General features: G+C 35.2%; 1 protein-coding gene across 1 annotated transcript in view; it reads right to left on the bottom strand.

Moving 5' to 3' along the window:
* The window catches only part of ERCC6L2 (ERCC excision repair 6 like 2), a 152,441-nt gene that overhangs the window by 90,597 nt on the left and 40,908 nt on the right, over positions 1-20,936 (bottom strand). Inside the window, 5 exon segments of the mRNA XM_020971672.2 lie at positions 482-598; positions 2,611-2,751; positions 4,401-4,608; positions 4,822-4,983; positions 6,355-6,548. Coding sequence (XP_020827331.1) covers positions 482-598; positions 2,611-2,751; positions 4,401-4,608; positions 4,822-4,983; positions 6,355-6,548 — 822 coding nt within the window.

The raw sequence follows: 20,936 nt of genomic DNA, 5'->3' as shown, positions 1-20,936 counted from the left end.
GCCTAAATTTTGGATTTACTAGTTTTTGTTAATTTATGAAATAGTCCTCTTGCCATTCAAATGCACAGACTATTAGAATTAAATGTCTTTATCCTGGGTAAATAGATCATGACATAGTTAAGCAAATAATTAAATAACATTAAATATGTACATATGCAAATATATATATACATACACATATATACGCACACATATAGCTGAGTGTGTATATATGCATAAGTATATACACACAAATTAGAGGCTACTTCACTTTGAATTATAGTAGTTCATACCACTTTTACATAAATTATCTATTAAATTCTCTTGACTTTAAATTATTTTCCAACTATATGAACTCTAACCATCTGAATTCTTTTCAATAATTCAAATATGGGCAAATCAATTTTTACCTAAATGTAATACATATAAAGTAAAGTACCTGAATGACATATTATTATAACAAATTTAGCCTAAAATTACACAGAAAATCCAAGAGACGAACCTGCTGTTTACTAGTGTTGCTACTGGCTTGTAGCAGTGCAGCATGATTAGATACCTTCTGCAGGATTGCAAGATAACTGAAATAGAGGGCTTTCACTGTTTCACCATGTGAATTGGTCTAGAACAATTGAAAGAAAAAGAAAAAAATGGAATGTATTATCAAAGATCTAAAACCACTGAGATTCCAGAACACATGCATTGCTTTCAATATTTGCTTCCTTTCCGTTATTTTGGGTAAAATGAGTTCAAGTCAACTTGACTCACAAACATTTATTAAACACAGTATAGTAGGTGGGAAGCTCAGGGCTAGAAGATAAAGATACAAAGACTAAACTGAAATGTGCCCAGTTTTTAAAAGTTAATATTATAAATGGGACAGGTAAATAAATGTATGGTAATCTGAAGAAAGAACATTTATCTTTGAGAGGAGAGGAGGAAGGGTCACAGAAAACTTCAGAAGCAGCAAATGGTGGCTAAGGTAAGCCTTAACTTCTCAAAAAAGAATAGATTGTTGGTTTAACCAGAAAGATTAAAGGGCATATTGTCTTATTTCTTTAATGTAGATTTATACTCTGCATTTCCATCAAAGAATGTTGCATTGGGTTTTTTTAAAGAAAAATACAAAATACAGTTTTGCATTATAGAAGAGTATAAATGGTAACAAACTGGGTTAAGTATTTTTATAGTCAGAGTATCAAAGGCAACAAAACAAACAGGTCAATTATGATAGCTGCACATGATAGTATTTCACAGAAACCTCTGCTGGAAGAGAAATGGAAAAATTGGAATACTAATGCATTAAATTCATTCAACCATTCTAGAAAACAATTTGAAACTATGCCCAAAGGGCTATAAAACCACGTATACCCTTTGACCTAAACTACCACTACTAGGTCTGTATCCCAAAGAGATTAAAAAAAGGGAAAAGGATCTCTTATGTACAAAAATATTTAGAGCAGCTCTTTTTTTTTTTTGGTGGCAAAGAAATGGAAATTGAGGGGATGCTCATCAACTGGGGAATGAATGGCTGAACAAGTTGTAGTAAATGACTGTGATGGAGCACTATTGTGCTGCAAGAAATCACAAACAGGATGCTTTCAGAAAAACCTAGAAAGACTTTATGAACTGATGCAAAGTGAAGCAAGCAAAACCAGGAGAACATTGTACATAGTAACAGCAATACTGTACAATGATCAACTGTGAATGACTTAGCTATTCTCAGCAGTACAATGATCCAAGGCAATTCCAAAGGACTTATGATAAAAAATGCTATCTACCTCCAAAGAACTGATAGAATCTGAATGCAGATCAAAGAATATTTTTTTTTTACTTTTTAAATTTTTCTTGGGTTTTGGGGGCTGTTTTTTGGTCTGCTTTTTTTTTCTGCACAACATGTCTAATATGGAAACGTTTTTCATTACTGCACATGTATAACCTATATCAAATTACTTGGAATTCAAAATTTTAAAAACAAATGCTAAAATTATTTTAAATTTAATTGGAATATATATACACACATATGTGTGTGTGTGTGTGTGTGTGTGTGCATGTGTGTGTGTGTGTGAGTGTGTTTGTGTATGTGTATTTTTTTTTAAGTCCAGGTGATCAGGAGCACGCTGGCACCATCCCTTCAGGTTTGGTCAGGAAGACAAGTTGCTATTAGGATCTATTAGGTTTGAAGATTTAGAAAATATATGGGGGGGTGGCTAGGTGGCACAGCGGATAGAGCACCGGCCCTGAAGTCAAGAGGACTTGAGTTCAAATCCGGCCTCAGACCAAACACTTGACACTTAACTAGCTGTGCGACCCTGGGCAAGTCACTTAACCCCAATTTCCTAAACAAAAAAAATCTGGGTATGAATGTTGAGTAGGCAGTCTGAAATATAAGACTAGTAGTCAATTAAGGTACTTGAAGAAATTCTTCATAAATTTTTCTAATATAAATATATTTAGTAACAATCATTAGTCGAACACTTAATAATTCTCTCTCATTCCCTTATTCCTGAGACTTCACAAATGATTTGTAGAAGGAAGAGATGATGTAATTCCATTACTTATTTGTTACCTAAAGGTAGGAGACAACACTACAGTTGAAAGCAAGATATAAAAACAAAATGCTAAAATGCATACTTTGTAACAACAATTTTTTCTCTTACGGCCACTGTTGCAGGTACAGGGTTCTCGAGCTCTAAGTATCAAGGTTACATCTTCTGTCTCTAATACAGTTTGATAAACAGCCTTCTGGAACTCTGTCAGAGAACAGTAAACCATCTGCCAAGATAAAAAGCCACGCAACTATTAGTATCTACTTTAATAGGCATAATAACCACAATGTAGGTCATATTAACCAAATGTTCTTACTCAAGTAACCCACAAACTAATTTTCCTTCCTATACTTACACCACTATAAAAACTTATTTCAATTTTCTGAGACATTCCTTTCTTCTTTAAGTTGTGTGTGAATTTGAATTACAGTACCTATTGCATTTTAAGATGCCAATCTCAAGAGTTGCATGTTTTAAAATTTTGGTTTTGGTTTTGTTTTTAATGTAAAAGACCAATTAAATTAAGAAAGGACACAGTTGGGGCAGTTAGGTGGTGCAGTGGATAGAGCACCAGCCCTGAAGTCAGGAGGACCTGAGTTCAAATCCGGCCTCAGACCAAACACTTCACACTTACTAGCTGTGTGACCCTGGGCAAGTCACTTAACCCCAATTGCCTAAAAAAAAAAAAAAGGACACAGTCATGTCACAAATACGTATTGACATTTTCTAGGTTCTTTGTTCCCCTACTTCACTAATAATTAATATTAAGCCTAAAGAGAAATCTTTAGTACTGCCTTTGGGTTTCACCAAATAATTAACAGATAATTCAATTCTTTTTTTACATTAATCCTATTTTGAGCTATATATATATATGTATATATTTGTGTGTGTGTGTATATAGATAGATAGATATAGATATACATATCTATATCTATATCTATATCTATATATTTTTTTAACAGACTGAATAGTGGGTATCCCGGCATTGTAACAGAAAGGTAAAACTATTTTTTCTCCTGGAGAAAAAAAAAATTAAAATATTACCATGAGTTTCCTAACAGACCATGAGCTTCTTGAGAGTAGGGGCTGACTATTGCCTTTCTTAGTATTCCCAGACCTTACTTAGCACAGTGCCTCAAATAGAGCAGGTCCTTAATAAATATCTATTAACTGATTGGTTTACTGACTAGCTGGCTTGCCAATTCACAATATCTTTTCCCCTCCTTCATTTCTAACTTCTTTCATACAGTCTCCAAAGCAAAAGAGGCATCTGTCCTCATTCTGACTTTACCTTATGGACCCACAACGTGATACAGTGGAAAGAGTACTGGCTCAGAATACAGAGGACCTAGGTTCAAATTCTGATATTTACTACCTATGTGTCTTTGGGCAAGTCCCTAAACATCCTTAAGCCTCTGTTTCCTCAACTGTAAAATGAGCAGATTAAACTAGATGGCTTCTGAAGTCCCTTCAAACTCCAGATCTATGATCCAAAAAGTGACAGGGAGGAGTTAATGCTCACTAGACTAAGAAGATAAGAGTGTCAATAGTTATACAACAGGTAAAACTTGTCACACTTATTGTCTTCTCAAGGTAAATACTCTAAGATTTATTTGAATATAATTCTTTCCCCCTATCCATTGTCACATATTTAAGAGAAGAAAATAATAATTCAAAATCATTTTTAAAATTAGGCTACTTATATTAGCAACTAAATAGCATCCAAATGAAATACAGTAACAACCCTGGATTTAATGCGATTCTCACACCAGCTGAAGAATGATCCTCAAACTCTGGGTCTCAATTCCTAAATACTTGAAGACCTAGAAAATTTAAATAAAGCAAAGTTTAAAATGAAAAATCCACAGTTCTCACTCTGTCTTCCTTCTTAGGCAACTGATCCCTGATCAGAGTCTTGGTACGCCTCAGAAACCAGCCAGACAGCTTTCTTGCTAGTCTCTGCATAGCCTTTCGGCCAGTAGCTAGCTCTCTTTTGGTCGCAGTATGTCTTTGTCCATGCTCCACTGGGTCAGAAAACTGCTTCTTGAAGTTAGTCATGCTACCTAAAAGTCCTGGCACAGCCCTAAAAGCAATAACAAAACATTAAATATTTGTTAAATAATCTCCAAAAAAAAATCAGCATCCAGTTTTAAAAGTAGATGAGGTCACACAGTAGATAAACATCAGTGGCAGGGCCTTGAATTCAGAGCTTCCTGATTTTTCAGTAAGTCCATACCACCCTTCCAGTATGCTATAAAGAGAATAAAAAACCACACAAAAATGTGTTTTTACTCACCAGTCCATAACACACCAAAGTTCCTTCATGTTGTTTTGAAGAATAGTACCAGTAAGACCTATACGAACACTACATTTTAAAGCTTTCATAACTTCTGTAACTCGAGCCTTTGGATTCTTGATTCTATGGGCTTCATCCACAATGACAGCAGACCATTCTATACTGTAAATTTTTTTAAAAAAAGTTGTTTTAAGTAAAAGTTCCCTTTCCACTTTCTCCTCTTATCCCATTTATAAAGAATTTATAGCTTATCTGTTCTTCCCTTCCATGTTATTTGATTTTCTCCCTCTCCACTCTTTGGTAATCATACTAGAGGGGTGTGTGTGTGTGTGTGTGTGTGTGTGTGTGTGTAAATCTTACATAGGTAAATGATTACAATTAATAGGCCACAAAATTAAAGTTTAAATACCTAAAGAGCCAATGAAGATTAGAGATGATATAGTTAGCTACTGGATTATTCTAGTATGGAAATATTTCCCAGTAATGCAGTTTAGCAACATGTCTATAATATATCATGGAATACTTAAAGCAAGCTTTCAATTCATTTCAATTAAACATTTATTAAACACTTTATATAAAAAGCACTAGGCTAAACACTAAGGAAGTTATAAAATTTAAATAAGAAAAAAAAATCCTATGCTCGTGGAACTTATATTCTAGCAGGTACAAGAAACTTATAAAGATAATAATAACAAATGGTAAGTGCATTGGAGGAGTGCAAAACAAATCATATGACCAAAGTTTGTTCCTAAAGGGTAGCAAACAGCAGGAAAAGTTTTATGAGGAAGGTAGCATTTAAACTGGGTTTTAAAAGATGGATATATAAAGGAGAAAGGCAGCATTCCAGTCACAGGAAGTAGTGTAAGAAAAGCCTCAGAGACAAGGAGACAGAGCATATGTCTAGGAAACAGAGTACTATACTGTACATTGGGCATAGTGTGTATGGAAGAAAGTAATGTGAGAAAAGGTTAAAAATGTAGTGGTGCCAGATTGCAGAAAGCCCTAAATACCAAGGTAAAGAGTTTGAATTTTATTAAGTAGACAATAAAAAACCACTGAAGATTATTGAGCAACAGAATCACACTGAGCAGAGCTATGTGTAAGGAAGATTAGTCTCATAAAAACATGAAACCTGTCTTAGAGTAGAAGAAAGAGCAGAGGAAGAAGCCTGCAATAATTCAGGTGGGTAGGTAGTAAAATGGGATTGTGCTTAGGTGATGGCAATGGGAGTAAAGAGTAGGAATATAAGACAGAGTTGATAGAATGTGGTAAATGAATATGAGAGGAGATAACTCCAAATTTTTAAACATGGAAGACATACTGAATATGGAAGCACTGACAAAAACAGTGAACTCAGAGCCATCATCCATCTCATAGGCAATTTTAACATAAGCAATCTAAATAGTTAATTCTGAAATCATCTTCAAACACGCTGAATAATATCAAGAGTTTAAAACAGATTCTAAAACAAGGAAAGAAAACTTATTAAAAGAAACACAGAAAATGTGAGTTTTTAACAAATGTTCTTACTACCTGTTCAGCTCATCTAAGCACAAGCGAAGGGTCTCATAAGTTGTTAGAGCAATTTCACATTTTCCCTGCTTGACTCGAATCAGCTCATTATCTTTTTTATTACCATGCAAAATAGTGATTCTGAAATATCCCCAAGTGTTCAATTCATCTCTCCAATTATAGAGTACAGAAAGAGGGGCCACTATCAGAAACATCTGAAAGAAGATGAGACATCATTACATCTTAAAAGAAAACTAGCTTCAACATATAATACAACATCTCAACAATTCAGTTCCTGTATGTGTACACGGTACTAAGCATAGTAGTACTCTCAGCAAATATCCAATATAATTGATTGTCTAGTGAGAAGGCAAAAGTCTCAGAAGATAAAATTTTTAGAACTTTTACATCAAACAATCAGAAGTTATTCAGTACAAGGATTAATGTTTCAGAGGTATAGAAAAATCCATAATTTACACGTCTTAATTATACTTTCCACTAGAGAATATCAATTATTTTAAATACTTTTTTATTTATCTTTTTACATCATTGTGATTTCACAAAACTTCCCAACGAGAAGGAAAAGGTTAAACAAACAAAAATGTGTGTGTGTGTATACATATATATGTACACACACACACACACGCATACATATATGTGTGTGTATATATACATATATATGTACACACACACACATATATGTGTGTGTGTGCTTCTGTATATGTACACACACACATACACATATAGCTCCATCAGCCATGTCTTCCAGAGTTGACACCAATCCCTATCTACTAACTGTGTGATTCTAGAGGGTTCATTAATCCCTATATGCTTAAAGCAAGTTCCTGGGAGTTCTTTATTAAGTCACAGTCTTGCCTACATAGGTGAAAGAAGTTCCAAAGCCAGTTCACCATACTGATAAAATCAGAGGTTTTTCATCCTTTGCATATTTATTAGTAATGTTTCTCTATAGTTTTATTTTTCTGTTCTCTCTGGTGTGTGTGTGAATAACATGACCACAGTAAGCAGTGTGGTGTACTGGGCAAAACAATGGTCTCATACCACTGTACTTAAGTCACGAAGACCCAAGTTCAAATCCTGTCTCAGAAACTCTCTGTATGACCCTGGTTAAGTCATACAGCCTCTCTGCCTCAGTTTCCACATCTACAAAATGGGAAAAACATGATCCATCATATAAGGTGACTGAAAAGGCCATGAGATATTGCATACAAAACATTCTTCAAACCTTAAAGCGCTGTATAAATATCCGTTATTACTACTGTCTCAGAAAAAGTATAGTTTATTTTTGTGAACAGTTAATATAGCATAAACTCATTGTTCTTTAAATGGTTGGCAGAATTCACTTATAAATTAATTTGGTCCAAGAGGTTTTTTTTCCCCTTTATGGAATGCTTAATCTCTCTAGGATCAGATAGTTTAGATCCTATTATTTAGTGTTAATCTGGGCACTTTATATTGTAAACATTCAGCCTTTTCATTTAAGTTTGCAATTTTCTTGCTAATGATTGAGTATAATAATTTCTGATAATTTTAAAATCCAATTTTATTTTGAGTTTCTAATTCTCTCCTTCCTCTCTTCCCCACCCACTGTGAAGTCTTTAAGAAAAACAAAACCCAATGTAAACATGTATAATCATGCAAAATTCCCACATTAGCCATGTCCAGAAAGAAAGGAAGGAAGGGAGAGAAGGAGAAAGAAAATGCTTCAGTCTGTATTATGAGTCCATCAACTCTCTAACTGAAAGTGAATGATGGCATATTTCATCATGAGTCCTTTCGAATTGTGGTAGATCATTGTATTGACCTGGGCTACTAAGTCTTTCACAGTTAATTAGCTTTACAATATTGTTGTTATTATATAAATTGTTCTGGTTTTGCTCACTTCACTTTGCATTAGTTCATATTAGTCCAGGCTTTTCTTAACCCATCCTCTTCATTATTTCTTACAGCACAATAGTATATTAGAAATCATATATAATTATTGTTCAGCCATTCTCCAATTGATGGACATCCTCTCAATTTCTAATACTTTCCCACCACAAAAAGAGCTGCTACAAATATCTTTGTATACATGTATCCTTTCACTCTTTCTTTGATTTCTTTGTGGTATAGACTTATATTGGGGCAGATAGGTGGTGCACTGGATAGAGCACCAAGCCTGGAGTTAGGAAGACTTGAGCTAAAATCTCACTTCAGACACTTACTAGCTATGTGACCCAGAGCAAGTCACTTAATCCTGTTTACCTCAGTTTCCTCATCTGTAAAATGAGTTGGAGAAGGAAATGGCAGACAACTCTAATATCTTTGCCAACAAAATCCCAAATGAAGTCACAAAAAGTCAGACACAACTAAAACAACTGAACAACAACAACAACAATAGACACATTATGGTATAAACTTTATAGGCTTCTGTATTATATGGACTTCCTGAGTCAAACAGTATGCACAACCTAACAGTTTTTTGGGATGCTTTCCAACATGACTGGATTAGTTTACAGATCCACAAATAGTGTATTAGTATACCTGTCTTCCCATAGCTGCTCCAGCACTTGTCATTGTCTTTTCTTGTCATTTTAGGCAATCTGATGGGTGTGAGGCAAAACCTCAGAGTTGTTTTAATTTACACTTCTCTGTTAGTGATTTAGAGCATTTTTTAAAATGTTTATGGAAAGCCTGGATTTCCTTTGACCATTGTTTGTGCACAACTTCTTAATTTTATGTAATCAAAATTATTTATCTTATCTCCTGTGAACGTATCTATCTCGTTTGGTCATGAACTCTCCTCCTAGTCATAGATCTAACAAGTAATTTCTTTTATGATCCACTAATTCACTTATGATTTCCTTACATCTAAGTCATGTACCTATTTTGAGCTTAGCTTGGTATACAATGTGAGATGATGGTCAGTACCTAGTTTCTGTCAAACTACTTTCCAGGTTCCTCAACAGTATTTGTTGAACAGTGAATTTTTGTTCCCACAGATGGGATCTTTGGGTGCACAAAGTCAGCCACTGGTGCAGTTAGCCTGAGTGACCCCATGTTTTAACCTTGCTTAACCTCTGGGTATGTGGGGAATCAGCCTAAAGGAGAAGGTGGTCTCCTTAGTGTTAATCCCTTCTCTTTAACACTAATCCCATCTCCCACTGAATAGGAGAGGAGATGAAGCTAATCCCATTCCCTCACTGAAATCTATGTTAATTAGGATTGTCTGGCAGACAGCAGGAATCTAATAAATGCTTATTGATGGACTGACTGAATAAATAACTGAACATCAGCAAGAGGGCTGCTTCCAGAGCTCTCAGCCCACAGACAGTAAGGGGGATAAACAACTGCTCAGAAGGAAATTTACAGGGATCTTTTTGCTAGCACTGAGGTAGGACTCTATTGCTTTGCCCATATTCAGATGTGGGTCAGTCCCAGAGTGAGGAGGAGCATTAGCATAGTAGAGCTTGTGGCCCCAGTGGAGGGGGTACCATCCTCACAGTTCCAAGGCAGAAAAGAATACTTGTGATCTCTCACAGACCAGAGCACAGGCCAGAAGAGTAGTAACACCTCTTCTTCAACCATATACCTTGCAAGAACTGAAAACTTACAGGTCCCTAGAAGCATCTATAAAAACAAGCTGCACAAAACCCCTGAAGCTTGGGACAGTGCATCCTCCACCCTGCTTTAACAAACACTTAAAAGTCAGATACTAGGATGGGAAAATGAGCAAACAATGGGAAAAAAACCTGACCATAGAAAGTTATTATGATGACAAGGAAGATCAAAACACAATCAGAAGACGACAACAAAATCAAAGCTCTTACATCCAAATCCATCAAGAAAAATATGAATTGGTCTCAGGCCACGGAAGAGATCAAAAAGGATTTTGAAAATCAAGAAGAGAGGTAGAAGAAAAATCAGGAAAATAAATGAAAGTGATGCAAAAAAATCATGGAAAAAGTCAAGAACTTGGTACAGGAGACACAAAAAAATACTGAATAAAATAATACCTTAAAAAACAGACTAGGTCAAATGGCAAAAGAGGTTCAAAAAGCCATAGAGGAGAAGACTGACTTAAAAAGCAGAAGTGGAGTGGATAGAGCACCGGCCCTGGAGTCAATTGCCTTGCCAAAAACAAACAAAAAAACAAAAAAAGCAGAATTGACCAAATGGAAAAGGAGGTACAAAAGCTCACTGAAGAAAATAATTCCTTAAAAATTAGAATGAAGTAAATGGAAGCTAATGACTTTATGAGAAATCAAGAAACAATAAAATAAAAACAAAAGAATGAAAACAATAGAAGACAATGTGAAATATCTCAGTTGAAAAACAACTGAACTGGAAAATAGATCCAGGAGAGATAATTTAAAAATAATTAGACTATCTGAAAGCCACAATCAAAAAAAGATCCTAGATATCACCTTGAAAGAAAATATCTAGGAAAACTGCCTTGATATTCTAGAATCAGAGGGTAAAACAGAAATTGAAAGAACCCACTGATTAGCTCATGAAAGAGATCCCAAAACAAAATCTGCCAGGAATACTACAGCCAAATTCCAGAGTTCCTAGGTCAAGGAGAAAATATTGCAAGCAGCCAGAAAGAAACAATTCAAGTGAATAGCTAACAAACTATGAATATGAATATGATATAATTATACAATAAAAAATAATGAAAGTGAAAAGTATGTGTATAAACTGATACAGTGAAGTAAACTAAATCAAAAAACTATACATACATATAATGATACAAATGAAAAGAAAACTAAGAGAAGCCAAACTCTGAATAACCACAATGAACAATCTTGGTCCCAAAGAACAGATAATGAACTTACCTCCTATTGACAGAGTGGAATAATTTAGTATAACAGATAAAGAAGTCAGGAAATTTTCAGAAGGACACGTGAAGATTATTTGGTGTTATTAACAGAAAACTGAGCTACATGATGGGCCCAGTCAATATCATTTCTTCCTATGCCTTTGTCCATCTCAACCTTTAAGTTATACTCTTCTGTTAAAATAAAAATAAATTCTTATACTATCACATGTAGTCCTTATATCAGTGATTTCTTAACTTTTCTTCTTTGTTACAAGGGAAGGTTCAATAGGGAATGTGGTAAGTAACAGATATATCCAGAAAAGACTATGATGTAAAAACAAAAGGGATCAATAAGTTATTTTTGAAAAATAAAAATGAAAATAGAGGAAACTAACAGATATAAGACCAAAAACCATTCTGCAATAATCAAAGGATATGAGAAAATGGTTCTCAAAAGAAAAAATGTGAACTATTCACAAACGTTTTAAAAATGCTCCAAATCATTAATATAAGATAAACAGAAATCAGAACACCTTGAGGATTCACCTCACACCCTACAAATTGGCTAAGATGACAAAAGACAGGCATTGCCAATGTTGGAGGGTTGTAGTAACATAGGCCAGATAGTGCATTGTTGGCAGAGCTATGTCTCAGTACAACCCTTTTGTAATGCAAATTGGAAATGCAACTAAGTGACTAAAATGTTCACACAATATGTCCTAGAGATTCTCCTACGTTCCCAAGGTTTCCAGGATCAGATATTTTAAAACTCAGTTTGGCTTTTAAAGACTTTCACAAACTGGCTTTTCTAGTCTCCTTCTACCTTACTCCCTTCTATAAACTCTGTAATCCAGTGACACTAGCTTCCTTGCTGTCCCTCGGACCCACACTCCCAACTCTAAGTGTTTCCACTAGGTGTCCCTCATTCCTGGAACTGTCTTCATCCTCATCACTGGATTCCCTGGTTGCCTTCATCTCAGCTAAAGTCCCACTTTCTACAAGAAATCTTTCCCAGCCTTCCTTAATTGTAGTGCCTTCTCTCAGATTATCCCTAGCGATCCTGAATATATTTTGTCTGTATATAGTTGTTTGCATGTGGGACTATTTTTTTTTGCCTTCCTTTGTATTTCCAGTGCTAAGCATAGTACCTGGCATTAATAAATACTAACTAACTTGATCAAAAAAAAGTCCTCATATATACCAAAATACTTATAGCAGCCTTTTGTGTGTGTGTGTGGTGGCAAAGAATTAGATACTAAGAAAACACTCATCATTTGGGGAACAGCTAAACAAAATGTGGTATCTAAATTAATGGAATATTACCATGTGGAAACAAATATGATGAACACAGGGAAGCATGGAAAGATCTACATGAATTGAGGCAGAGTGAAGTAAGCAGGGCCAAGAAAATAATATATAAAATGACTGTAACAATGTAAATTAAAAAAATAATGACAAAGCAATCAAAGCGAATATTGCAAACTTGCAAAGAATAACCATGGCCCCAAAGGAGAGACATGAAAAGACACTCCCAGCTCACTCCTTTGCAGTACTAGGAGGTCCGTGAGTGTGGAGAATTGCACATATTTCAGGCTTTCTCAATATGCTAACTAGTTTTACTAACTTTTTTTTCCTGTTCCTTTTTTTTTCTTTAAAGATATTATTTATTACATAAGGTGGCCCTTTGGAAAGGGGAGGGATATTGGTAGAAATTCCGGTCACGTGAAAAAACAATAGATATCAATGAAATTGATTTAAAAATAAAAATGAAATGCTCCCAAAGTTTTCTGTAAACATTAACTTAACCTCCATCCAAGGACTTATATTACTAAAGATAGAGATGAGGTAAACATTTTTTAAAAATATCTCTGTGTCCTAGTTAAAGACAATGGAGAGCCAAAACTAGAATTGTGACTGTGTTTTTAACAACAAGCTTGACAGCCTAAGAGCTGAGACATTCTGCTCAGTTCTACCCCAAGCCAAACACAGTTGTACTGTCATGAAAAAGTCAAGAGAAATAATCTCATAGGGATCTCTCTGAATCTGATCCATCTGGCAAGTGATCATGAATGACGATAAAATTCAATTATGTATATGGCTTATGAAAGGAGGAAGATGTTTCATTTCAAAAGGTATTCCTTCCAATAGAGTAAGGACTATGTCTTTCCATACTGTCTAGCATTGCCCAAAACATGAGCACACTTAACTGCTAATAATAATGACTATAATAAGTCGCTGTTTAAGTTAAAGAGAAAAAACAGAAATAAACAGTTTAAAAACACACCTGAAAGGCAACTGGTAATACATGGGAATTTTGCAAGAATTCTATGAAGTATGAATAACTGAGTATAGTTAAGTATAGTGAATTAAGGTTTGTAAAGCACTCAACAAAGATAATGTATTTGAGTTTTGTACCAGTAGCATGAAGTAGCTATAATAGGTACTGTCCCTATTTTCCAAATGAGGAGAAAACAGGGTAGGAGAAGATAGGTGAATTAGTTGTGCCTACTCATTTTTAAGGAAAAAAGACACAAACTCAGAATATACAAAAAACATAAAAAGGTGGAAATAATGAATGACTAGACATGTCATATGTTCTAATCACATTGTTCTTCTAAATCAGGTGTGTATAGATGTAGCTGTCTTACATACTGAACAAAAAACATAATGAAAATGGTTAAACAGGTGAAAATCAGACCAGGTGAAATGAAGTTGCTACTTCTTTCCTCACAAAGCTGGTCTTAAATATTCAGAGTTCCCTCATAGTTTTTCATAACCAGATGTTGATTAGTGGAGTCACTACAATTTTTATGATCAAGATTCTTAATGTTTGACCTAATGGTAAACTCAAATGAACTATAAAAAAGACAATTCTTATTAGGCTTCAATGCCTTGCTATCTTTGGTATTCTCCCTCTGAATCAACTACTAGAAACCACATGTTTTGAATTTATTTTATTTTTCAATCTTTATCTCTCTTCTTTTACTTAGGTTAAAATAATTGCTGTGGGTGATTGGTGAGTAGGTGAATATCGGCATATCCAGCTGACGCAATCCTCCATACGGAGGAGGCCAAGAAGCCTGCCTCCAGAGAGACACGAACATGCCATGGAAAGATTTGAAACATGTGAGAATATTCTATAACTGTTTCCAATCCTCTAACCTCATGGTAAAGAGCAGCCTCTCTGTCTGGCTGAACTTGATGTTTGTTCAAAAGGTGCTAGTCAGCCTAAGTTTGCTGCTTTTGGTGACTGCTGCCAGCTGTATCCTGGTGAAAGAACAGACAATGCTATAAGGGAAGGGTCACAAGCCCTTCCCATCTGAGGTCCATATATGGTCTGCAAAAGGACAGTACAATGAGCTTTCCAAGATCCCGGAGTAGAATCACTGATGGTTAACAAGAGGCAGAAAACAACAGAATGGAGGCTCAAACTGAATGACATTAGGGAAAGACACCTCCAACCCCTCAAGGGGACCCTTGGAATGTGAGTGAGAGATGCAGCCATCCTGGTTCTGGAAGACTCAGGCTCAAACCACTTACTACATAGTACTCCTCAAAGCTTTCCTCCTTGTAACTATATTAAAATTACACATTCCATTATCACCCTTCCAAAGATCTTGCTTCTTGCCAAAAATCCAGGAAAAGCTAAGACATTTTGTTTTCAGGCCCACCAGATATCTCAATTTAATGCTGCCACCACTGACCAGCTATATCAAGAATTTGTAGCTAACTCTTCACATGCTCCCTTGAAACACCTCGGAACATGCTGTGTCTTACAAGAGGTTATCAAATCCTTGAGAACAGAGACTCTATGTTTTATTTTTATTGTATTCTTTTACAGTGTCTAGGCCAGTATTTTAGATATGTTGTCTTATACCATGTTACCCACAAAAAAAATAAAAAATAATGTATTGAATCCTGCTGAGCCAAAAAAACACTGGCAAAAGCAGTAAATATTATATTTTTCTGGAAGGTGAGACATCTCCTTCATTCTTAAATTCATTGACTTATTTTGCTAAAAGACAGCCTTATTATATTGTCCTAGAGGTTAAAATGCTGCACATTCTTCACTATTATGAGAAAATGGCAAGTGAACAAAAAGCAATAATACTTTCTGGAGTTAGTACCCATTCAGTCCTATATCCTATGCCATCTACTTTTATACATTCATATTATAATATTTTTTTAAGGCAATCAGGGTTAAGTGACTTGCCCAGGGTCACACAGCTAATAAGTATCTGAGATTAAAGCAAAAAAAGAGCTTTTAAAGGTATATTCAGACCAAAAAAACTAACAGAAATTATTTACCCATTGCTTAGGGTAGATCAATAACCTGACATCAGGCCTAGGACTAGGAATTCTGACACCTGAATCAAATTTAGGGTGGGGAATAAAGGTGGTATCTAAAGCATGACTACCTCCATATGTAATTGAGGTAAATTAGAAACTTAAGTCATGGGAGCTGAAAAGGTTGAGGACTTGGGAAACACAGATATTTAAGGCAAACGGGCTGAAAGAAAGAAGAAAAAGCTGATACAGGCAAAGAATTTACTCAAGGGAGAAGGAACAAAAGAGGAGGTAGAAGGGAGAACATGAAAAGATTCATAGAAATAATGATGCAGAAAGGAGGACTTTAAAGGAGGAAAGGTTGTTGCTAATGATGGTAGCAGGAGAGGGTATGAAAGTGACAATGGAGAGCAAGGAGTATACTAACTTCTCTTCCTGGTTCTCTATGTCATTGAGTGTGAAATAAGAAGCCAGCCTTGGAGATGGTGCCAACAGATGTGGTATCTCCAGAGAAAGCTAGTTTTCAGTTAAGTGTTTCTAGATAGATGGGAGGAATATAAGACGAAAATATCTAGGACAAAAAGTTATTTTTTGTTAACTACAGAGTGGAGTTCCAGTGGTAGAGGAGGGGAAGAGAAACTGGATGAATGGATAAAGATGAGAGTATGGAGACCACCAGACATCAGGACGTGGAATGAAATTCAAACTCCATTCACCAAATGCTAGTTACACCTCTGGATAAAATTGAGAAAGGAAAAAAGTACTCAGTTCCTTTTTCTACCAAGGAAAAGAAGCTTCAAAATGATAAAGGCAGAACACATTAAAAGAGAAGTGTGGTCTAGGAAAGATGAAAACATTACAAGAAAACACTTACATTCTTAAAATGAGTACAAGTCCCTAGGTTAGGCAGGTCAATAAACATTTACTAAGCACCTACTATGCACCACTCACTGTACTAACACTAAGGATAGGAAAAAAGGCAAAAGACAGTCCCTGACCTCAAGGAGCTCCCATCCTAAACTAGAAAGAATAAATTGCAAGACACGGAAAAATTTCATGATATGATCTTTTAGCTGCTGTCATTAATTTGGGGAGTTTGGATGATAAAAGTATCAGAAGACTAGAAAGAACAAAATATATTAATTTTCAAAAGGTTGAGAAAAGGCAGACAGCAGAAATTACCACTAGTAAGCTCAACACTGACCCCTGGAAAATTCTGGAAAAGACTGTTAAATTGATAGATTGTGAATATTTTAAGAGGGAAGTACTGTTTAGGAGGAGTCACCTTGTTTTCAAAAACAGCTTCCTTTTCTGAGGCAGCTAAGCTGCATACTGGATAGAATACTATACTTGGGAGTCAAGAAGACCTGAGTCTGACTTCTACCTCAAAAACTTACAGCTGTATAACCCTAGCAAATCGCTTAACCTTTCTTAGCCTCAGCCTCCACCTCTGTAAAATAGGGATAATAGTATCTACCTCAAAGAGCCATTGTGAGGCTCAAATGAGACATTATATGTAAAGTGCTTTGCAAACCTTAAAGAATTATATAAATATTATAGCTATTATTATTATTAAAAATAAGAATAGGGTTAAAATGCTGTTAGAATCCAGTAAATGCACTAGACACATTATGCCAGCATTTCAACAGAGTGTTTGTCAAAGTTTTTCATGACATCCTTGTGGACAAGTTATATGTGAGTATTATGAGCTGTATGACAGTAAAGATATCTGGATTCACAGTTGGTTAAATGACTGTCACCACCAATGTGTCCTGGTACACAAGAAAGATAAATCAGAAAACATATCAGAAACACCAATACTCTACCCCGCTGAAAATGCCTTCAACCGATACAGCTGACCACCAAAGCAAAAAAAACTAAAGATGCACATGAAATGGACTGAAACTAGAAATGACTTGATTATGTGGTAGCACTACATCATAACCTTACTCAAAACAGATTTTACCATATGGAGCAATGGGCTTCATATGACTTTTTGTTAATGGTATCTTCAACTCCCTCTAGGGTATTTGACGTCCACATCGAAAATTTTTCTCTACTTAAAATATATCAACAATATAATCATATACAAATTGATATTAAAAATGGCAACTTCCAATGAAACAGTTTGAGCTCCTCCAGCTATGCACAGCATTATATCCATTAGCATCTCTCCTGAATAGAACTGAATAGGACTCTCAAATCAAAATGGGAATTATAATCAAAACATCTTATTAATTTTATTTATTTGTTCATTATTAGTATTATTATTAATCATCTAGTATACCTGGATGACGTTAAGTTATGCAGTTCCACTAAAAAGCACATTAAACAGCTAGCCCACAGACACTCCCTCTACTGATGTCAAAATGGCATTTGGATTTGAAAAGTATAACATTTTTAATGTACACCAAGTGAGACTTTATCAAGACTGAGGCTCTGAGTTTGAATCTAAAGGCCAAACTGAATCAATGGATGAAGATGAAATTTATTTGGTCTTCTCCAGGCAAGACACTTCCATCACAAGGTTATCAAAGAGAAAGCTGTGGTTAAATGTTAAGAGACTTAGTGGCATCCTAAAGTTAAAGTTTAATGGGGAAAATATATTTAACAATTAACACCTATGAAATACTAGACAGCATATACTTTAGATATGATAAAATGAATGAAAAAGGATCTAGGAGACAGATAAACAAAAAAACACATAGAAAATTAATAAAACTCAGTGCTCATGACAGCAGGGAATCTTGGAAGGTTAGTACTTCCTAATCAAAAAGGCCCATTGTGAGCCTATCTTTTTCCCTTATGAAGTGAAGTCTGTTTATTACAAATATTTCTGTAAACTTTTAACCTGCTTATTACATGCTCTGAGAACATATATTACTTTTCTTCTCCCTTTTTTGACTTCTGACTAGGCTTTTGACTAGAAAGTATTAATCTTTCTATAGCTGCCATTGGATTTGTCAAATCATAATCTATATATAACCAAAAGTGTGATTTATCTCTGGATGAAGTCTATGAAACAGCAATGATCCAAGACTGGGATCAAAAGGCATTCAATGGATGATAGCTACATGAATGCAACCAACAATACGTCAACAAGGAAGAATCAAGCTAATAGCTAAGTTATGTAACATTAAAAACTTGGGTTTTTAATAATAATTCAATATCAAGCCACTGCCTCCAGAAATTACTTCCTGATAAATGAAGATTATGTTTTAAAAAAAAGTATTGGAAAGTATGCAACATACCACTTCAGGTTGTAAAAATCTAACATCCAGCACAGGATTACCAACCTAGGGTACATATATCCCTAGGTGACATGATCTTCTTGAAAAGGAGGACTGGAGAATATTTCATTAATAACTACATTTTATTGTATCAAATCAAGTTTTCTTTATGAAAAATAATCTATTTTTATGTACATAAGCATAGCAAACTCCAGAATTTATTTCTTTTCATATTGAATGGGAATGCTTCCTGAAAGCAATGGGCTATGGGAACCCAAGAAAAATTTGGGAATTCCTGGTCTAGCAAATAACCTAGAAAGAAACTATCAGGTGGTTAGAATTATACACCACAAGCTCATTATTTTTTTAAATAAAATGATGACCAACAAATCCCCATACTACAAATGCAAAGCTCCAAACATCACTGAAAACTAAACACAAACATAACTACTGTGCAAAACATATCACTACCACAAAATAACAGATCCATTAAGATTTAAGAATGATATTTGTTAAGATACAATCATGCCAAATAATTTATAACCGCCAAATTACAAAGAATGCAAAACTTACAAGAACTTTACCAGAACAAACTGAAGTTATGAGATGAATGAAAACCCCAAGGGACAGAGTTTCTGGGTAATTAATAATCAATTATTAACTAGGCTAACTGGCAATCAATAAATTGTTGGTCAGTGGTTTCCCTCAGGTACCAAAGATGCCAAGGGAGACCCTGAACCACCTTACATCCCTTCTCAAAGAGAACTCCTCTGACAAATGAAACTCAGTCCTGAACGGTGGACATTTAATAAGAAGGTGGGCTAAAAGTCTTCAGCTTCTCCTGCTGAGAACTTAGCTTGATTACGAAACTGAGTAATCTCAAGGCTTCTGGGCAAGGGGAAGCCATCTTCATCTGGACCTCTTTAGCTAGTTTTTTCCATAAGCTGGGCTGCTCTGAACTCTAAGGAATGAGACCAAGGACAAGCTCCTCCAGCAAAGGCTCCCCCAGACTGCATTCTGTTTATACTCTAAACAGAAATTAGGTATTCCAGCTGGGAGGAGCCCCACCCAAAAATAAACATTATCACTCAGCCATGCTGACTGACTTTCTTCCAGGAGTTGGGTTTTAACAGAAAGTAAAGGGAAAAAAGTGTTTATCACAAATTAATAATGAGTTATTAATAGAATAGCACAATGTTAATTTCTCTCAGGAGGAACAATGTTTCTTTCAATGTTTTAAGAAACAATGTTTCATTCAACTCAAGCTCACAAAGAACAAGATATCTCTGCCACCCTATCTGCTATTATAGTAGTTCTGAAGTTATTTTAATTGAGTCTATAGATGTGCTTACATTCAATACTATTATTTGATTATAAAAGTCATTTTATCCACTGTGCAAGAGTAGGCAGAACATTAAATATACAAGAATAGCAAGAAAGCAGTTTGTCCTCAGACCATTTCTCTTTTAACTCCATTAATAGGGAACAAAGTAACAACAACAACAACAACAACAACAACAACAACAATAATAATAATAATAATAGTAATGATGATGCCTTCAGGGTCCAACCCATGATTCATAATATAAGGTGTAAGTACAGAAAGTAGGGGCAGGGAAGGAACAGCTAAGTAAAAAAATACCACAAAGAACAGCTAAATAAAAGAATACCAGACACAAAGATACCTAGTGAAGCTATGTGTCATGACACTGCTACAGTAACAATAGAGGTCTGGCTAATTGGGCTTTGGTAATAACAATGACTGGGTTAACAACCCAGGCAGTATAATACAATTACTCTCAGAATTCTAAGAAAGAGCTGGTGCTGCACAGGATTGCAGGCTGGCTCTACTCAAAACTATTATGATAATGAGTTTAACATGGATGACAACAAAGTTCCTTCATATTTTGGTACCACAAAAAGGCAGGACAAGACATACTGGGAAAAATAAAAAATTCCAATACCTCATCTGTTTCTGTGCAGATAGCACTAACCACTAAAGCTGTCAAACCATGAGGCCCTATGAAAGATAGAAATGCTTGCATCATGTGCCAGTAATACACCATAACAAAACTGGAAACAGATCTTACTAGATAGAGGCAGAGACTTCATACTGCTTTTTGTGCATGATACCCTCAACTTCACATTACACAATAATATATTATAGATCAACACAGGATAAGCATAATACCTTAATTCTAAGGTCAGAATGGCCAAAAAGGCAAGAATTGAGTTCTTTATATTTGAAAAGAAAAAATGCTGAA

The sequence above is a fragment of the Phascolarctos cinereus genome, unplaced genomic scaffold (assembly GCF_003287225.1).
Source record: "Phascolarctos cinereus isolate Bilbo 61053 unplaced genomic scaffold, phaCin_HiC Scaffold_4;HRSCAF=312, whole genome shotgun sequence".
Lineage (NCBI taxonomy): Eukaryota > Metazoa > Chordata > Mammalia > Diprotodontia > Phascolarctidae > Phascolarctos > Phascolarctos cinereus.
This window is presented reverse-complemented; position numbering and strand designations above follow the sequence as displayed.